General features: G+C 37.6%; 2 protein-coding genes across 4 annotated transcripts in view; one reads left to right on the plus strand and one right to left on the minus strand.

Annotated features, from left to right (window-relative positions):
* Positions 1–5,066, minus strand: part of LOC121726696 (protein goliath-like) — a 63,015-nt gene extending 57,949 nt beyond the window's left edge. Inside the window, exon 1 of the mRNA XM_042114183.1 lies at positions 4,700–5,066. The gene's annotated coding sequence lies outside the window, so the exon portion shown is untranslated. The remainder of the gene's footprint in view (positions 1–4,699) is intronic.
* A 2,906-nt stretch (positions 5,067–7,972) lies between these two features.
* The window catches only part of LOC121726681 (protein mini spindles), a 33,391-nt gene continuing 20,064 nt past the window's right edge, over positions 7,973–21,299 (plus strand). For 2 of the 3 annotated variants that reach the window (XM_042114151.1, XM_042114153.1), the window contains exons 1-16: positions 7,973–8,152; positions 9,495–9,722; positions 9,812–9,942; positions 10,074–10,318; positions 11,378–11,541; positions 14,436–14,674; positions 15,345–15,539; positions 15,965–16,145; positions 16,568–16,701; positions 16,796–16,919; positions 17,276–17,407; positions 17,609–17,816; positions 19,704–19,925; positions 20,234–20,471; positions 20,544–20,699; positions 20,877–21,096. In XM_042114151.1, coding sequence (XP_041970085.1) covers positions 9,521–9,722; positions 9,812–9,942; positions 10,074–10,318; positions 11,378–11,541; positions 14,436–14,674; positions 15,345–15,539; positions 15,965–16,145; positions 16,568–16,701; positions 16,796–16,919; positions 17,276–17,407; positions 17,609–17,816; positions 19,704–19,925; positions 20,234–20,471; positions 20,544–20,699; positions 20,877–21,096 — 2,791 coding nt within the window. In that variant the 5' untranslated portion in view covers positions 7,973–8,152; positions 9,495–9,520. Of the gene's footprint in view, positions 8,168–9,494; positions 9,723–9,811; positions 9,943–10,073; positions 10,319–11,377; positions 11,542–14,435; positions 14,675–15,344; positions 15,540–15,964; positions 16,146–16,567; positions 16,702–16,795; positions 16,920–17,275; positions 17,408–17,608; positions 17,817–19,703; positions 19,926–20,233; positions 20,472–20,543; positions 20,700–20,876; positions 21,097–21,299 lie in introns of all 3 variants that reach the window. The other variant, XM_042114152.1, reaches the window with a different exon arrangement.

Genomic DNA, 21,299 nt, shown 5'->3' on the forward strand with positions numbered 1-21,299 from the left:
AAACTATACTTCTATCCTTCCCTATCACACATTGGTTAAAGGATGGACAGAAGTATACTTAGGTTAGGTCGGTATATTAGTCACCAAAGATTTAGGTCATTAACCGAATAAACGCATCAATGACCCGTCCAAAAGCGAACGCGGAATTCGGAAAGTAGGTTTCTGGTTGTTCGGATATTTTTATAGCAGCATTATCAGGCTCTCAATTTTATAACCCATAAATCTTTTATTGCACGAACCGTAGCCAAAATAAAATGGCATCAGTTTTTCCGTGGCGGGTGAAATGTGGTTTCTTGTACAAAAGAAATATTCTGACAACCCATTCTGCAACTCTACTGCTGCAACTAAAGACTGAAACCACGTCTAGCAATTCTACCAGCCCGTTTTTTGCAAATGGCTAAATTGCATAAGCCCCGTGCAGATTAAATGAGGATTTCTCTAATATTGCGGTCGCAACGAGGCACGATAATCCCGTTTTATATAAAAGGCTCCTTAAATAAATACAATTAGGCCCGTACGTACTGAACATGTGAATACATTGCGCAGCTCAATAATTGAATCACAGTAGAAGACCGACTAATGCCGACCAGTTGCCGACTTCAATACCTCAATCCCATTATGGAGGGCATCTATTAATAAGAAACTGTTAATTATGCCCGTCTTTGGGTGGAAATTAGTGTCATTGATATCTGATAAGGTCATGCCGTACTACGTGCTGACTGCTGGCTACTGCGTAGTCTGTTCTGTATTAGCGGCTATACCCTTAGCGGCACTTACCAAAATCTGCTCTTTTAAGTCTGTGTTTCCATTACCAGGCTATTAGCTAGAATAATTTGCAATCAAGTATCGTACAATGTTATTCGCACTACGCGTACGGCGTATGTCACGGGCAACATTGTGAATAAATGCCGAGAAAAATTTACATACACGGTGTATGTATGGAGAAATACATTTATTCATAGTCAAGCATCCACTCCAAGCGAAGCGAATAATACTTGTACGCGTGCATAATATAATATGCAGCACAAATTCTGCAGTTTCTTTCCGTACATAGTAGGGAATTAAAGTTGAATTAAAAAGAAATTGGTGTCTCGTTCCCACTTTCCAGCAGCGTTGCCAGACGTCCCGATTTTGGCGGGCGCTGCAAGAGTGAAGCTTAAGGGGAAGTAGGGTAGATGTAATTCTTGCAGGGTACGAGCGGTCTGTGAGACCGCGCGTCCATAGTTAAAGGATAAAGATAAGAGTGTGGGAGAGAGAGAGGGGTAGATTTTTTATGGCTACTTTTGTCTATTGTCACGTAACGTACATTTGTCAAATAATAAAAATTCGAAAACTTTTGACTTTATATGTGTTTTTTTACTATGTCCCGCTTTTGACGGAATAATCCCGCTATTTTCACTAAAATTTTCCAAAGTCTCGACATGACACAAAAAAATCTGGTCGCTGCTTTCCACGCATAATCTATGTAAGCCGGATTCCTGTTTTTTCGTGCGCGAAAGAGACAATGTTTGTGTTAACGGAAGGTCAATGAAAGGATTTCACTCAATCTTGCAGCCGGACTTTTCACAGGCATAAACTAAAACCAAATGAAACCGAAGACGGATCTAAAGGAGAACTAAGCAACCGCATTTAGCACGACTAACGGTTACTTCTTGGAACGAAGCGGATTAATATAATGCATTTTATATAAGGTTACTAATTTAGCACAGCTGCTGATCCCAAGAAATCAGTGATCCGTGTATGATTCACGAGGATCTGCCTACGTGAGTCTCGAGACGCGACCGGCAGATTCCCCCGTAATCTCGCAGCCCCGTACAATGAAACCGTTTTGAGACTCAAACAATCGTACGAGAATGCCGCGTCCTACTCTACGAACGAGAAATTACGTTGTTAGAGCAGGACACGGCACACTGTGGTCCCAAATTCGACGCTCCATACTCATAGAACTCGATTGTTGAAAATCGTTGTTTTTTTGGCCAGGAACATTGTAGGGCATTGTTCTATTATAAATATTAGGATTTAAAACTCCCTCGTTAATTTGTTTGCGTAATATAAGCGATTTAATTTTTTTTTGTATGGGAGAACTACGTAAGACTGTCAACAACTGTAAAGTGGAGATTAACCAGGGGTTGTTGTCCTACATGAGACGCATCCTACAAGCAATAACACTTCTGTCCGTTCTCGCCCGAAAAATTCTATGGCCGAAATCATTCAAATCCATTTTATTCCGGACTGACAGCAACTGACAACTTGGGATTCACAGGGTTTGTTTTCCTACCTGAGACGATTTTTACAAGCTATAAAACTTATGACCGTATTCGCCCGTTTAGACAGAATTTACATAAATGTGAATTTTGTAATGAAAAATGGGTAGGCCTTCAGGGCCCGTACCACGAAACGGTTTTGAGACTCAAACAATCGTACGAAAATGTTGCGTCCTACTCTAACAAACGTGACTGACGATGTTAGAGCAGGACGTGGCATTCTCGTCCAATTGTTTGAGTCTCAAAACCGTTTCGTGGTACGGGCCCTGGTACCATATTATTCATAAAACCTGACCTTAAAACTTGTATGCACGACATGGCTGGTCACGTATGCCACTGGGAACCAGATCTCTGAGATCTCATATCATATTTCTTCGAAGTCATGGAAGTTATTACCGGCAAAACCATGCTACGGTTCTGGGTAATTCCCTACTATTCAAGATTTTATTCGAGACTTGGCTCCATGTTCCTTATGTGCCGCCAGCCCCTGACACTAAGTACGGCTTTATGAACGTATAAGTCAAAGTTAGTTCTGTATGGTTCTGTCTCAATCTTCGTTTAAACAAGATGAGAACTCAAGAGTTTGACACTCGTCTTGCAGTTTTCTCTACATCATCGTCTCTATCGTGATATTTCAAAACTGGTCTTTCTTTGGACTGAATACTGAAATGCGCCACTTCCAGAAAACAAAGAGATGCGTTGATTTAACCGCAAGTTCTTGTCATAGTAACATCGAAAACAGTTAAATGTGCCGGTGTTGTGGATTTCGTAAAATTTTCTCAAGCGCCTTATATAAGAGGACGATACTTTTCGCAATTTTTAGGGTTCCGTACCCAAAGGGTAAAAACGGGACCCTATTACTAAGACTTCGTTGTCTGTCTGTCCGTCTGTCTGTCAGCAGGCTGTATCTCAAAAACCGCTATAGCTAGACTTCTGAAATTTTCACAGATTGTGTATTTCTGTTGCCACTATAACGACAAATACTAAAAACAAAATAAAATTAACAATAAAGGGGGTCTACCATACCAGGAACGTGATTTTTTGGCCTTTTTTGCTCGATTTCAATAATGGTAACTATTAGACACTTGAAATTTTAAAAAAATCCTTTATTATACTTTAATTAATAATAATATTAAAATAAAATAAAAAAATGAGGGGGCTCCCATACAAAAAACCCAAATTTGTGGCTTACTTTTACTCTGGTACGGAACCCCTCGTGCGCGAGTCGGACTCGCACTTGGGCGACTTTTTCAGTAACAATTGACATGTTAGTCGGATTACAATGCTCTCGTGAGCTGCCGTTTTCAAAGACGACTACGGTACTTGTAAGTTGTAACTTCATTTTGACCATCATTGACGTTTATTTTCGCGCAAAAACAGTGTTTACGAAGCCGCACGACTCACGAGATATTGTGTTTATCACATAAAGTTAATATACCTAGAGGTAGTATATTAAATTTATGGTTTATCAATAAAGTAACGCAACAGCAAGTGCTGCTGATTATTCCGACTCGTAGGGTTTGTGATTTGTCTGATGTCTCTGCCTAATACGATTTACGGCCGTTCCCAATATTTGATCTATCTCTGGTTTTGCCCTACTAGAGATAGGAATAGCTCACATTAGACATTAGAGACATTTTTATGTCAATTGTGAGCTATTCCTATCTCTAGTAGGGCAAAACCAGAGATAGATCAAATATTGGGAACGGCCGTTAGAGTGCCTAAAACAAAGGGAGGTTGTTACTTGTTTTAACGTTTACTTCCATTACCGTATTGGCTGTATCCTAACCTAAACGTGATCGCGTATTCGAATTTCAGGTCGACAAACAAGATTTCTGACAAAAACTCACCACGGCGTGCAACTAGAAACCGTTCATTGGCACAGTACTGTATAGTGCGAGCTAGGGAATGCAATCCCGCCAGATAATTTCAATCCCGGTATTTGCGGGACTGAACCATCACAATCCGCGGGATCTCGCTAAATTTTCGAACGGGATTAGTCCCGCAAAATACATGCGGGATCCCGGTATTTCGGGATCCCGGTATCCCGCTATTGCATTCCCTAGTGCGAGCGTTCTGAGTATGGACACTTAATTAAATGGAGGTAAAATTGCATTGAAAGCATAGATTTTGCTTGCGAAAATCAGAGTATTTGGAACAGTAACCAATAAACACTATCGTGCTTTGAATTTTAAAAAGTCTTTGTTTAACAAAGCCCGTTCAGAGTTGAGAGTTGTAAACCACCTTCATCTTCACAAACTTTTACAAATTTATTTTAATTAAGTACAAAAAAATAGGATAGGATTAATTAATATGCGAGTACCTACCTACACTACTTATGTTATTTTTATAACTTGTTTGTGGCATAAAAACAATTTACCTACCTTTATAGTAGGTTAAATTAAATATGTAAGATAATAATTATTAGTACTTACAATATGAAGCATACTATGCACCAACAGCTGTTAAAGTTTCTTTTCGCGGCCAGATGTTCCACAATATCTATGTTTTCTCCGCCTCAATGGCAAACAAATACACAACATTACCGTTTGTTTGTTTTGGTTGTTCGAATATTGCCAGTAGTTCAATCACTAAACAAAACTATATCAAAAAACACAAGTGTTCTTGGATAGAAATGTTGTAAGTATAGTATTTATATTCCCAATAATTAAAACTACTGTGAACGCACAGAAGTCACGAAAGCATCGCGACGCACGTCTCGTTCACTAAAGCGTCGAGAACCGTTTAAAAATACTCTTTCTCTGGGACTCTGGGCGACTTTGGCGATCAATCGCCATTCTGATTCGCCCGTCATGCGGCATGCCCCGTTAGACCGGGTGACACTTGACGCAGTTTGACGTTTCATTGACATTGACAGAGTAGTTTCTACATTACTTTGACGTTTTTACGTTTTTATTACCGTTTATTATTGCAAATGCAATTCTGTAGAAACTGTTTTGTATATTTTTTAATAGGTAATTATTAAATTTATTTAATGATTATTGCATTCAACTGGTTAATATATTATATTTGTTAATATAAATCAGGGATGTTCCAAATATCCGCACCCGCATCCGCAAATGCGGATCATCCGCATATATTTGGACATCCGCATCTGCATCCGCATCCGCATTAAATCGATGCGGATTTTTATGCGGATGCGAATGTCATACGAGTTGCGACAAGAAAAAAAAAGCGGCGGGGTCTGTAAATGGCGCGTGCCGTTTGCGCATGACAAATGATGAAATGACCAATGGGAGCGAAAAAGCCGGCCAAGTGCGTATCGGTCACGCACAATAGAGGGTACCGTAGTACCGCCAGTTTGTGATAAGTTTTGTATCGTCAATTAATGTACAATTATAACATGTTTTACACTACTAACAACATCATCTCAGTTACATTCAAAGGAATTTGAACGAAAAATTCATTTGTACTTCTCAATAACTTATAAAGTCTTCTTATGGCGGCTCTCGACACAGGCGAACGCGTTGCGACGCGTCTGCGAGCTTGCCGCGCGGGTCGGAAATGTCGGCAAAAGATCAAAGGACATTTGTCGCAAGCTTCGCGCTCCATCCACACATAGGCCGCGCGATCAGTTCGCCCGGAGCGGCGATGAAGAGTGCACGTTTCCTTCTTGTGGCGAATTAACATCTAACTTGACGAAATGGCGAACAATATGAGTATCGAGAAAACATTTAAATTTATTGGGCCCTATGGGTCTATACAGACGGACCGCATTTCAACTGCAATCTAACCGCAAATTGCAGTTGAAGTGCAGTTTGAATGCAGTTGACACGACTGCAATAGAACTGCAAACCGAACGCGCAGTCGGATTGCAGTTGACTGCAGTCGTGTGAACTTCATACCGACTGCATCCAAACTGCACTATCCCACCCACCCGCACGCTCCGCTCTCCCGCGCATGGAATCAGTAGCAGTGCAGTTTGGATGCAGTCGGTATGCGGTTCACACGACTGCACGCCAACTGCAACTGAACTGCAATCCAACTGCGCATTTGGTTTGCAGTTCTATAGCAGTCATGTCAACTGCATTCAAACTGCACTTGAACTGCAATTTGCGGTTGGATTGCAGTTGAAATGCGGTCCGTCTGTATAGACCCTATCAGAGTAAAAACTGCCTGTGGAACCAAAAATCATATCAAAAGTTGCAAAAAAAATAAGGTTATTGGACATTCTATTTTCCTCACGATGTTTTTAGGGTTCCGTACCCAACGGGTAAAAACGGGTCCCTATTACTAAGACTTCAACGTCTGTCTGCATTTCTGTCTGTCCGTCCGTCTGTCTGTCTGTCCAACTGTCTGTCCGTCTGTCTGTCTCCAGGCTGTATCTCAAGAACCGCTATACTTAGCTAGATTTCTGAAATTTTCACAGATTATGTACTTATATCTGTTGTCGCTATAACAACAAAATATACTAAAAACAAAATAAATTAAATATTTAATAAATAATAAATACTTATATATTATTAATTATTAATCATGATAATTATAATAAGTAATAAGTAATAATTTTTATATATAATAAATAATAAGTAATAAAAAAAAAATATTTTTATATTATAAAATATGTAAAAGTGAGTTTATTTCTTTGTTTGTTACGTTTTCTCGCCTTTTACTTATTTATTTCGAGAATACCCTTTAAAAACTTTTTCTTGTCCACATTTACAAAGTAATTATAAGCTGTGAATAAATATACAGCTGCAGCTGTTAGCGACTCAACATCCATTTTGAATCCGTCCGCACATTGGCGCGATCCAAAGCATACTGAACGACCTTCCTATGTGTGGATTACTCACAAACGCCGTTGCAAGCGCACTGCCAACGCGTCTGCAGACGCGTTGGCCAACGCGTTCGCCTATAGTCGAGAGCCGCCATTAGCCGTAATATCTTTCTTTTTAAATTTAGCATATTTCCTTCTCCCGTGATTTTTTCCACATATTTTTCAGAATCAACCGTTTAGCTAATAGCTGGTAGAAGGGGGAGACACTAGACACTAACGATTTCTTCCACTTTAAAACTTTGCATATTTCTTCGAATAATATTTTAAAAAACCCTATCCAACGACACCACATACGGTGGAGTGGACGCAAAATAAAAAGACTTATCTCCGCTTGGTGTGTAAGGGAGGTCCCATTATTTTTTTAAAAGTTTTATATTCCATTTTGTCGACACCGTATATATGTATGTGCATTCATACTTTTATCATTTCTTCACTTTCTTGACAGACTATACGTATATAGTCTGTCAAGAAAGTCATGACAGGTGGGAAAATTTTTAAATAAAATATGAGAACTTTATTAATTCGAGACAAAAATGTGCAAGGTGACAATAATTATTAATTAAAATGTAATAAGCGTTCTCTGTAAAAATACAAAGAAAAAAATACACCTTTTAAGCGTGATTACGTTTAGAAAAGTTTCCCGCCTGTCATGACTTTCTTGACAGGCTATAGAAATGTATGGTCGAGTCCCGGGCCGTGACTCCCGGCCCGGTCGAGTCGTCACCGCATTTTGTCGTGTCGTGTCGTGACTCGTGTCTCGTGGGAAAGCCACAGTATAGCAATATAACATAGGGACTAATATTGCTAAACTGTGGGAAAGCAATGTTTTATTTTTATACCGTACCTCTTTTTTATAATAATTAACACAAATTTGGCAACACTATGCACTGCGGAGAGAGAATTCTGGCAACACCGTTTACGTCCATTTTCTATTTTGCAAACTCAAAAAAACGACGTCGTCGTGAAAAAAGAAATCCTTTTTGTCGGTTACAAAAATAATTCACATTAGTTAATGTGAGTTTGTACACAGCTGTTATTAAAAATATTCTACTAAGATTGGTTTTTACAAAGGAAGAAGATCCACGTAACGGTAAGCTTTCTAAATGTATGTATTTTGTTTGTATTTTATGTAGAAAGTAACCGTTGTCGGACACCAATTGTTACAATTGTGTGTTCTAGTTTAAAATAACATCATGTTTCACGATTATTCGATAGCTAAGGATGTCTTGGGTTGGTTTAATTAACAGTATATGGGTAGTCACACAATTTTTGTAATAGGTAGCTTTGGTGTTGAATCATCAAATCGTGGAAGGATTACGGACTTTTGTTCTTAATTAATTGCACGGTATTATCGTATTAGACCGTCGCAGATCATTATTTACGTTTGTAGTACTTTTTTAATAATACATTTTAAAATACCCATTATGTATTTACATTTTTGAATAATTGGCTTACAAGTTACTACTCAAGAAAATAATAACGATTCTATTTTACAATACTATTGTCCCATCTCAATTGTCTACAAAAATATAGCAAAAACAAAAATATGTTAAATATTATATTTATTTATCACTATAATTAGAAGAGTTTATTCGTAAAAATTAACAAGGTGTCTTTAAGTACTTAGGCACTTTTCAATCTTTTACTTTTTATATACTTCTACTGTATTCTTTTTACTTCTACGGATTTCTTATAATTTATTCCTAGAAAATGCAACTATATTCTTTACTGCATTATAACTGCAACCCTTGACCTTGTGAAATAAACTATAAGGCCAGGAAACAATTGCAGATCCTGTTCAGGGCCAGCAACTAATTTAAAATTCATGCCCTTTTTTGGTAAAACTAACTTACATATCCTTTGAGTCTTATTAATTTTCCATACCATTGTAGCCGGTCTATGGTGCGTAAATTTTAATGTATCTTCTTGCCCGTTCGTCCGTGCAATATAAATGTTGGTTAATGTCATTATTCTTTGTATTGTTCATGCGTGCAGCTCTTTCAAGCTAAATATTTTACAGTCAATGAACAAATGTAATATTTAACACAATATGTGTGGATGTGGCTCTTTGGCCTTATAGCAATAAATAAGTAAATGGAATCTGTAGTTTGTGACCACACATATAGTTTAAATAATAGGTTATCATTAAATATGAGTTTTATAACTACTATACATTATTATTATGGTAAAATACAGTTAGCAATTTCGTCAATATTGTTTCCCCTATGTCAGTATTGTTATCCTCAAAATAGTTCATAGTTATGAAACTTTGGTTGAAACCACAATCCAAATATTTAATGAAAAGTTTAAAATTTAAGAATATTAAGTTTTGAGCCTCATATTTTAGATTGAGCTTTAAGTGCAACGGAAATGTGATCACAAGATTATAATTTATAACAGTTAGCTATTATATATTTTTTATTTCATTTTAGCAAAGACTGAGGATTAAGAATCCACCATGGAGGACGAAAATGAATATAAGAAATTACCTACAGATGAGAAATGTGTGCATAAACTGTGGAAGGCTAGAGTGGCTGGTTACGAAGAAGCAATAAAACTTTTTAATCAAATAGACGATGAAAAATCTCCAGAATGGAATAAATACTTAGGACTCATAAAGAAATTTGTTACTGACAGCAATGCAGTTGCACAAGAAAAAGGTTTTTTTTAAATCTAAAAACCGACTTACAAAATATTTCAAAATTTGTTAAAATGTTTTTTTAAATATTTTTAATGTGCCTTATTTCAGGATTGGAGGCAGCACTTGTTTTTGTTGAAAACTGTGGTCATGCCGGCAAAACAACTGGTGAAGTTATGTCTGGAATTGTTGCAAAATGCATTGCGGCTCCCAAAACTAAAACAAAGGATCTGGCCCTTCAGGTATGATTTTTAATGTCTTTAGCATTATATTTTTGGGTTGTGTCAAATCATCGATGATTTAAACAACTTTTAGTTTTTAAGATGGCAGTATTTGTTGAGTAAATACAATGTTGTTGATTGCATTTTTTTAGGTAACACTTATGTATGTAGAAATAGAAAAACATGAGGTGGTAGAAGAAGAATTAATAAAGGGCATGGAACAGAAGAATCCGAAAGTGGTAGCAGCGTGTATTGCAGCTTTAAATACAGCATTGAAACAGTTTGGCAACAAAGTGGTTGCTATTAAACCAATGGTCAAGAAGATACCTATACTGCTTGCTGATAGAGACAAGAATGTACGTGACGAAATGAAAGCATTGGTCATTGAAATGCATAGGTATGGTAAATATTCAGTTACATTATTTTTTTTAAAAAGCCACCTGCCTAGAATGAATTAAGTATTTAATCTTTACAGAGGATTTGTTTTAATATTTTAGATGTTATGGAATATGGAACCAAAACTTTTTGTCAATACAAGATATCAATATATTTTATTGATTTCAATATTTTGTTGCAAAATCGTAAAATTGATGCAAAAAATGAAAGTTGTTACGGTTTAAGTGAGAGTGGGTTGCATAATTGACACACAAATGAGTAAATCCAATTACTATTTTCGAATTGATAAATGCATAAAGTCATCACCATCAGTTTTAATGTTTTGCTCAATACAAATCTTTAAGTATAACTAGCAATCCATCTAAGGTTTTCACAGGTTCATGTATGAATTAACCTTCTTACTAATAAACAGATCCAAACTGGAATAGGCATGACGAATTTTTTTTTCTTATTGGTGAGTGAAGGACCATTCAAAAATAGGAATATTGGTGAAAAAATGACTTTGATTGCTTAAAAACTCTCCAAGATATCCATACAAAATGTTACTTAACTGTGACGTCATGCTTAGGTAGTTTGTTCGATAGCTATGTTAAATATTGCGTTTATGAAAGTAGTTTGATAAGATTTTTTTTTATAAATTGTATAACTTATCTAATGGTATACAAAAATTAAGGCATTTTATAAAAAATATTGACTTGACTATCCAACTTTGAACAACTTTTCATTCCAAAAAAAAAAAAAAACATAAGTTATGAAGCTGAAATTTTGGAAATACTTATATTTTATCGCTATGTCTTTATTTTATTTGAAAAATCAGCTAATCTTTGACCTTGTCGTCATCCTTATTGTACAATTAATGTATGCAGATACAGATGTTTTGTCCTTATTCATCAAGCTACTTTTCATAGGTGTCAGACAAAGCCAAGACACAGTAACTCAATTTATGCTAAAGTTATATGGATGACATAACAGTAAAATATGATGACATATCAATGCAAGCAATTTAGGAATACACTCTAGAAGTACAAACATGACATGTGACTGAAGTTTCACTTTGTAGATGGATTGGACCAGCTATTGAGCCTCACATTGCCTCCTTACAAGCAGTGGTACAGCAGGAGCTGCGTGAGTCCTTCAGCGGCTCCGGGGGTGCACAACCAACTAGATATCTACGTTCCCAACAACACCTCGTGAGAGACAAGCCAACTGCGGATGCAACTGACGGTAAATACTTGCTATTTTTTGTTGCAAACTTGCTTCGTGGAATAAAAAAAATATGTGTCTCACTCGGGATCTACCGCGCGGCGGTAATAGCATTTTTCGTTACGGAATTTTCTGATTCGGTCGCCGCGTTCAAAGCCCGCGATAAAAGCTATGCAAGAAATTAAATCGAGTCGGATCGCGCACGAAGGGTTCCGTACCGTTATAGAGCATAATAGGCCAAAAATTGTGTTTATTGTATGGGAGTCCCCCTTAAACTTTTATTTTATTTCAAAATTATTATTAATTATTAAACACTAGCTGTGCCCCGCGGTGTTACCCGCGGTGTCAAAACGGGATGACACATGGTTCTATAACGGTTTATGGTAGTGATGATGATTAAGATGAAGTTCATTTGCATAGTAGCATATGCTTTCCGCTCCGTCGAAACTCCCAAACTTGTATCTATAAAGAATCAGGAGTTCTCTCAGCACCTTCCGAAGTCCGAACCATGGTATATGTTGGTGCAAAATCTTACTTGTTGATGGCATATGCTTAGAATACTGCTCACGAAACCGAAGTCACCTCATATTTCCATATAAATTTTGAGGAGTTCCCTCGATTACTTATGGATCTTGACGACCTCTGTGGCTCAGTGGTGAGCGCGTTGGTAGCTCAAGCCGGGGGTCGCGGGTTCGAATCCCGCCGACGGAACAAAAAGTTTCCAATGTTCCCGGGTCTGGATGTGTATTAAATGATATAATAAAAATCTTAATTATGTGTATAGTATAAAAGTATTAATTATATTTCCGTTGTCTGGTACCTGTAACACAAGTCCTTTAGGTACTTAGCATGGGGTCAGACTGACGTGGTGTGAAGCGTCCATAGATATTATTATTATTATTATTATCACTTCATCAGGTCACCACTTTTATGAATATGGTACCAAATTGGAATGATAACCTATACACCAAAAGAAAAATTTTGAACATCGGTTCGCAAACGGCGGAGTAATCGTTGAAGATAAAAAAACGAACATAACACCTCCATTTCGAAAGTCGGTTAAAATTGTAGCCTATTTAATATATCTGTGAGCCTATGCGTTATTCATTTTTTTAAGTTTCATTAAAATCCGTTCAGTAGTTTTTGCGTGAAAGAGTAACAAACATCCATACATCCACACATCCATACATCCAAAAAAAACTTTCGCCTTTATAATATTAGTAGGATTACTATTAATATTAGTAGGATTATAATATTAGTAGGCTAAAATGGTCGCTTTGAAGAATCATGATATGAATGAAATGATTCATTTTTCTAAAATCGCAAAATGCAACTCTGATTGCCATTCATTTCTGTATTTTTGTACTGATTTGACATTTGTCAGTTTGACAGTTTTGACAATTCATTTGCTGAATTGATTGAGAGGAATTGCTAAATGTGACTTTTTTAGCCCCGCTGGTCATAATCTTCGCTACTGCGCACCCCCGCCTTGGTAGCGCCCACTTCGAAACGGGCGTAAATTGTTATTTTTAATTTCGCCATAACTTCTAAACTAAACGTCCAATTTTTATCATTCAAAGACAAAATATAATCTACACAAACTGTACTTAGTGATGAAATAATTTATTTTGGTAAGAATTATCAGCATGAGTAAAATAAATGTCTTTAAATGTAGTCCCAAAAAAATCAAGATTTTTAAATAAAAAAATGGTTGTTGTGCCTTAATCGACATAGATAGGTATAGTGTGTCGCAGACATTTTTGTAGATATTTAAGAGATCTACATCTTTTTTCTCTCTCTCTACATTTACTTAGAACATTGTATGGTTCTATCTTTTATACTTTAGGCAGCGTACGCAAAATAAGTAACTTTTCTGGTTGATTTTTTTTACCTTGTGTCAGAAAAACCTAAATATCTTACGGAACCTCATATTTTCTAAAATAAAAAGTAGTCTATGTTACTCGTAAGTAATGTAGCTTTCGAAAGGTGAAAGAATTTTTAAAATCGGTCCAGTAGTTTTTGAGCCTATTCATTACAATTAAACAAACAAACAAAGTTTACCTCTTTATAATATTAGTATAGATTAAACATATATATTTAAGGCCTCTGTGAAAATTTCAAACAGGTAGGCATACCTGTTGCCATTATTAACATCGAGCAAAAAAAGGCCAAAAAATCACGTTTGTTGTATAGGAGCCCTCTTAAATATTAATATTATTTTGGTTTTAGTATTTGTTGTTATAGCGGCAACATATATACACAATCTGTGAAAATTTCAGAAGTCTAGCTATAGTGGTTCTTGAGATACAGCCTGGCGACACACAGACAGACAGACGCAAGACAACGAAGTTTTAGTAATAGGGTCCTGTTTTTACCCTTTGGGTACGGAACCCTAAAAAGTGACTGACACATAACACTCACATGTCAATGTGGCATTTCTTATATAAATATAATTTGCAGATTTTTGATGTTCATGGTGTATGAAAAAAGATCGATTATGCTCGCAGTCTACGAGCATAATTTTATATAACAATTATTTCAAAAGTATTACAATTTTAGACTAATTATACTCTGCTAAATCATATTACATGACTGATGTGGGAACTTTGTGTTACAAAATAATTATTGCCTGTTCCAAAATGTAATTAACCTCTTTGGTCAAATTCTAGGCTACTTACTTTATTTTTAATGATATTATAATGACGATTAGTGCTCCCGGTTGAAACTTGAAACCAATGAAGTATAAACTTATTAAATGGGGTGACATTTTAATGATGTGAGTGGCGGAAAGGAAGATCTTCCGACCGAGCGAGATAGCATGCTTGGTCAGGCTGAAGCCCACTGACGTCAGGGTTGTGAGGGTAATTGTGGTTACCGGCACAACATTATAAGTTTTTTCCTTTTGTTTTCCATAGGTGCAGATGACGATGACGATGGTGAGAATGGAGCTGGTGAATCGGCGGAAGTGGATCCATACGATCTAATGGATCCAGTTGAAATCCTGTCCAAAATACCAAAGGACTTCTACGAAAAGCTTGAGGCTAAGAAATGGTCGGAGAGAAAGGAAGCGCTTGACGCGTTAGAAGCGCTGTTGAAAGCCGCACCGAGATTAGAACCAGGAGACTACGCAGATTTAGTTAGGGCTTTGAAGAAAGTAAGTTGGTTTTTTTTATAAAATAAGGGGTAGGCCTGGAGATACTGACACAAAATTCTTGGTCATTTGTACCAGTATGGCGGTTTTACACGGGTATAATTACGTAAAGACAAAAAGCAAAATGATGGTCATAGCGCTCGCACTGGCAGCCCAAACGCGTGGGCGTTAATCGAACGTGTCGGATAAATAACGAGTGTCGAACGATTTGTTCCACAAAAATGCTTGTATTTTCAGATAGTCGAAAAAAAATAAGTAGGCGAAAGCGTAATGCCATACTTGTCGGGTGCGGCTTACAGCCCGCCATAACGACGCGAATACGTTACTTTTAATAAAAAAATTGAACCATTTGTACCAGGCAAATTTTTGGCATAGCTAATCATCGTCGAGTAGCCATTCACGAAAATCACCTTGCCATACTTTTCCGACAGGTCCCAATGGCCGCCATACCACTGCAAAGGTGTAATTTTTTTTCGTCAAACGATTTGTACCAGTATGGCATTTAAATTTTTGGAAAGTATATTGTCGATTTTTATTTTTGGAAAGTATTAGTATTGTCGTGAAATATTTTGTCATGTCATAAAGGTCGCGTCATAAATAAGTTTGAAAAACACTGCAATAGATTAAACCTAATTATTGGATACAAATTATTACTAATGATTATTATTTTCAGATCATATCCAAGGACACAAATGTAATGTTGGTAGCCCTGGGCGGTAAATTACTCGGCATGGTGGCAAGTGGTCTACGAAATAAGTTCTCACCATACGCGACAGCTTGTGTTCAAGCCATTCTAGAAAAATTCAAGGAAAAGAAGTCTAACGTCGTCACTGCTCTGAGAGAAGCTATAGACGCTATTTACCCTTGTGTAAGTAGTTATTAAAAATCTGTTTATAAAATAATTTGCTATTATTTCATGGTCACATTGAATAAATTGTTATTATAAAATCCTATTAGTATTACCTAAGTCATCTTTAAAGCTCTGTTAATTGAGCTCTAGTTTGATTACTCTTAAAGTTTTTTTTGGGTATTGTGTAATAAAATGATAGTACACATTAAATTATATTATAAACTAAATTTTGTCGCGATTTTTAAGGGGCTATTTCACCACTTCCAGATGAGTGCTGGATAGGCTATCCACCACTTAACTTAGCAGTTAAAGTATGGAGAATCTGTCGAAAAGTTGTGGATAGCCTATCCGGCACTTTATCTGGAAGTGGTGAAACAAGCCCTGAGTATGGAGTATCTGTCAGATAAATTGTATGTCAATATATGTATTAACATAACTTTCAGACAAACTTGGAGGCGATCAGTGAGGATATGCTCGCCGCGTTCGACAACAAGAATCCATCGATCAAAGCGGAGTCGGCCCTGTTCCTTGCCCGAGCCCTCTGTCACACGCAACCGGCGGCTTTCAATAAGAAACTGATCAAGGCCTATGTGGCTGGCCTGTTGAAGCTTTTGGAGAGTGCTGGTATGTTAAAAATCTCTATATCTTAAGCGTTCTAAGAAGATAAGCGTGACAGTTCTCACGCAAATTTCTTACAAGTAAAAAAAGCAAAGGATTTTTTGTAAGGTAACTTAACTATGATTCAAATGTGATATTATGTCACGCATATCTTCTTGGGACGCATTTAATATTCTGACTGGTTCCTGGTTCCTATTCACAATCCTTTGATTGGCTAATGTGAAAAGTAATGTGTGAAGTTGTGTCAAAGTTCATAGATGTTGCCGAATTTCATGTATTAAAATTCGAATACTGCCTTGTGGGTTCAAACAGCTATCGTTTTACCAAATATACCATCTCTTTCACAAATACTAACAACAATAGAGATATTATCCGTCTACATAGAATACAGTTTTACAATATGTCTCATGACATTTCTTAAAATACAGATCCAGTAGTTCGAGACGCAGCGGCCGAAGCTCTAGGTACGGCCACAAAATTAGTCGGAGAAAAGAATATCGCCCCACACATTGGCAAGTTGGACAATCTCAAAGAGCAGAAGATCAAAGAATTTGCAGACAAGGTACACTATCCATAATCTTTATATTATTTTTAAATTAAAATATATCTTGTCCATTTAGGCTGTTAATATTCTATAATCTATGTATATTTTGCAGGCTGAAATTAAGGTAAAAGTAGCCGCAATGAAGAAAGAAGCCAAGCCGAAAGCAGCACCAAAGAGCGAGGCGAAACCCGCTGCAGGATCTACACAGCCCAAACCCGTCAAAAGGCCTGCCTCGGGTAATTTTACAAAAAGCAATAAAAAATATACATTCAAGTCTTCCACATCATCGAAATCACATCAAAACGAAAATATATTAAGTCCGGTCATTGAACAGAGAGAAATGTTAATAGAGGCCTCATGCTACACGTCCCTTTTAAGTTGCGCAAGAAAATATAGATGTATCGGTCTTTCCGCGGATATGTGGAAACATGACTGAAGTTTAGCGTAAGTGAAAGGGACTAGTAGCGTTAAGTGATACTTTATTTTTTGCAACTATTTTTAGCACTATTAACAATCTTAGTACTTTAGAAAATTTAATTTAAAATTCATATTAATAAATGTTGTTGGTGCTCACTCTTTGTTTTCATACCAGGCGCCAAGAAACCGGCCCCTGGTAAAAAGGCACCGAGCCGCGCACAGTCTAGCCCGCCGCGCGAACCGCCCATGTCACAAGAGGAGGCGGAGGCGAGAGCGGAAGCGTTGCTGCCGCCAGATGTGCTCCCTGGTAAATCATTGTTGAAATGTCTTAATTTATCTCGGCATAGTATTTCCTTAGTGTTAATTATATGCCTCCCTAACTCCTTTCTTCTCTACTATTATCCTTGGTTTTTTTTACCAGTGTGCCTTACTTCACCTATGACCTAACCTAAAAAAAGTAAATTCAGGTTATTATGTAAATATGGTAAAAAAATCATATTCTAAATAGGTCTCAGCGATAGCGACTGGAAGTCACGGCTGGCGGCCGTTCAGTCCTTCCACTCGGCTATCCAGGGTCTGAGCACCGCCGACGCGTCCGCTCAGCTCCTGTACCGGGTACTCAACAAGAAGCCCGGCCTCAAGGACACCAACGTCCAAGTGCTCAAGGCCAGGCTCGAGGCATGCAAATATATTACGGAGAACTTCCCCGTGTCATCGTATGTATTAGACTTATATTTTGGTTTTTTGATTAAAGTATTAAGTGGCATGATTAATGTATAGTGTCCGACCGAAGCTTCGGCTTCGGCTTCGGCGGCCGAAGTCTTCGGCCAAAAAAACACCTTCGGCGAAACCTTCGGCTTCGGCCTGAAACCCGGCCGAAGCCGAAGCTTTGCCGAAGGTCCGAGCAACCGTCAAATTGAACGAAAGACTGAGTGAGTCGTGAGAGAGCGACAGACCGGTCGTGTATGCGGAGGCCACACTGGGAGTAACTGTCAAATACGATAAACAAACACTAACTTCTTAATAAATCATTTAATTAATTTTTTATTAAGAAGTTAGTGATTGTTTATTTTATTTTTTAGTCTAGTTTCGGTCTAGTTGAATAAAACAAAGACTGATTGAATGGTTTAATTATTGTTATTTGTGAAATAATAAAGAAATTATTATTTTTACAATAGTACAAGTCAATAAAGTAGTTGTAGAATGCGTGAGCGGGAACCTCAGAAATATCCGCTGGAACTTATTCATCGTGCTTAGGAATGGAGGTGAGCAGGAGTGAGGGGAGGGTGACAAAAGTCTAAATTTTTGTTTTTTTGGCTAATAACTAAAATACGATGCGTTGTAGCAAAAATGTTCTACAAAAAAAAAAAAACTTATTAAATTCTCTATAATTTTGATTCTACACACTTTTTCCGAATTCTCATCCTTTTTCGAACTACACGTTTAGAAAAAGTGAAAATAAAAAGTGTTTTATTTTTAAATATTCCTTTCTAATTCTGTTTAAATAGTAGCTTTATCGCTTCTATGCTTCGTTCAGTAAGTGAGAGGCCTTCTGTAAGCACATCCCCCCATCCCCTCATTACACCCCTTGACGCGGCAGCGCACCAGTAGCACCCCTGGTGTTGCAGACGACGCAAGGCATTACGGTAACCAGCTTCCATCAGTTGGAACATCTGCTTAGTTAAATGTATAAAAAAACATTCGGGAATGGGCTGACCCCTCAAGAGTAGGGGTGGAAAATGTAGGTAATTTCTTGACGCCAAGGACAATAGGCGACTTACCAGCGCCTGAGGCTTCACTAAAACAATAATATATTTCGTCACTGTACCAGGGATTGTAGCAGCGGCTAATGTAGATGCCTGAGAGCAATTCCGAAACTTCCAGTGCGTGTAATTAAAAAAACGGATGAGAATTTGGAAAAACTATATAGATTCATAGTTATAGAGAATTGAATAAGCTTTTATTTCCTTATCTTTATTGCCACAACGCATCGTTTTTAAGGTATTAGCCAAAAACTAAAATTTGAGACTTTTGTCACCCTCCCTTCCCTCCGGCTCACCTCCTAGACGTCAGGACTTTTAGTATGTTTTGTCCCTAAGCACCCTGAATAAGTTCCAGTAGAAATCGCTTAGGTTCCCGCTCACGCACTCAACGACTACAAATAATTAATAAATAAATCACAAAATCACAAGCTTTTATTACTATCTCTAAATCAACTTCTATATGAAACAGTCAATATAGAGGTAAACCAATATTGTCAATATTGAAGTTTTGAAATAATTTTAATATTCATTGTAGCTTATAGAAAATTTTGAACAAAATTAATTACTGAGAGTCGAGATTAAGATTATAAACCTTCGGCTTCGGCCGAAGGTTGTGTCGATTGCCGATTAATCGGCTTCGGCTTTGGCCAAAAATAGACCTTCGGTCGGACACTATTAATGTAGATTGAAAATATTCATTCACATTTAGTAGACCCGTGATAAATATTGGTGAAAATGTTGTGTTTTGTTAGTATTTTAAGCAAATAAAAAAATCTTGAAAAACTTTAGGCCCTGAAATTATATAACTTTCGTATAAATTAGGAACTTAAATTCTTGCAGGACCGCCACTGAAGTGGTAATACAAGACATAGTCTGCAAGCTGGCCGAGAGCGGTTGCGGTACCGTAGCCTGCGATTGTTTGTGGGCGTTAGCGGACGCGTGTGGCCTCGAGCCCGTAGCTACGGATGCACTGGCGTACGCCATGGACTCGCAGAAGAATCCGAAAGTCCAAGCGGAGTTGTTTAACTGGTTGAGCTCGGCTATTACGGAGTATGGATTCACGTGAGTGCTAATGTGCATTTTATAATTTATGGGTTCAATCCTTAATATATAACGCATTGTCCTTGTATGCTACATTGAAAAAGATGCTTGTTAGACAATGTCAAAACATTGTAAAGCGTGGCGTTTACAGTAAGGGGGTATATTTTTTCTTTTGTTGTTGGTAGAAACATAATTATCAACCAATAAATTGGCTTTGATTCTGGAGGCTATAGATGTGATAATGCGAGTTTTAAATCCACAAAATTTTTCAGTTTAGTTGTGGTTCTCGTTGGTTTCTTTCGATATTTTTATAGAAGTTTTCTTTTCAGAATGAACGTCAAGTGTATAGTGTCGCACGCGAAGAAAGCGTTATCGGCAACAAACCCGAATGTACGAACGTCCACAGTAAACTTTCTGGGCAAACTGTCCATGTATGTTGGTCCGTCCCTGGTGAACTACTTTGACGGCGAAAAAGCGGCTACGAAACAATTAATTAGCTTAGAAATCGACAAATACGCCAACAGCACGCCGCCAACTCCTACGAGACAACAGGGAGGAGTTAGTAAAGTAAGTGACTTTTGTATGATGATGAATGATGATTGGGGTACATCTTTTACTATTTACATTGGTCTTTTTCAGTCCGCAAGCAAAGGGTCCCTCGGCGACGACATAGAGGAGGGTGTGGAGGACGTGGAGGAGGAGCCGGCGCCGGTGGAGGACGTGCGACCGCGGACCGACATCGCGCCGCTCATCACTGAGGCGCTAGTCGCTGAGATGAGCGATAAGAACTGGAAGGTGAGTTTATGTTTACATTTTTTTTAATTTGGGGAGTTACGATACGTGATGGCTGTTTGTCACGACAAGAATTGGAATATTTTATGTTGTATCGTCGTGTTTTGTAAACAAAAGAAAAAAGATATAAGCAAACTTTTACCTTTTGAACGTCATATACACGTTCTACATTATTCTTAGGTTCGAAACGAAGCGCTGGACAAAGTGAAGGCCATCATCAGCAACTCGTCGCCAATCAAAGCGACGCTCGGCGAGTTACCCGCGGCGCTTGTGGCGCGCCTGCTCGACTCCAACTCGAAGCTCGCACAGACCGCGCTGACTATCTGCGAACAGCTCGCCGTAGCTATGGGAGCGCGGTGCAAGCAACATTTCCGGACTTTCTTCCCGCCGTTTTTCCAAGGTAGAATATTAGTTAGTGGGATAGATGATGTTAATTATTTTTTAAAGAACGAGAATAAATAAAAATCGTGTCTTGGCAGAGTTGATTATTTGCTGAGGTCGATAAATTACCTTGTTATCTCATTCGCTCTTTGTATTGATGAAAAAAAAAGATAAGGTCATGACTCATGATACATAATATACGATTCATAAATATCTTTATTA

The sequence above is a fragment of the Aricia agestis genome, chromosome 4, assembly GCF_905147365.1.
Source record: "Aricia agestis chromosome 4, ilAriAges1.1, whole genome shotgun sequence".
Classification (NCBI taxonomy): domain Eukaryota; kingdom Metazoa; phylum Arthropoda; class Insecta; order Lepidoptera; family Lycaenidae; genus Aricia; species Aricia agestis.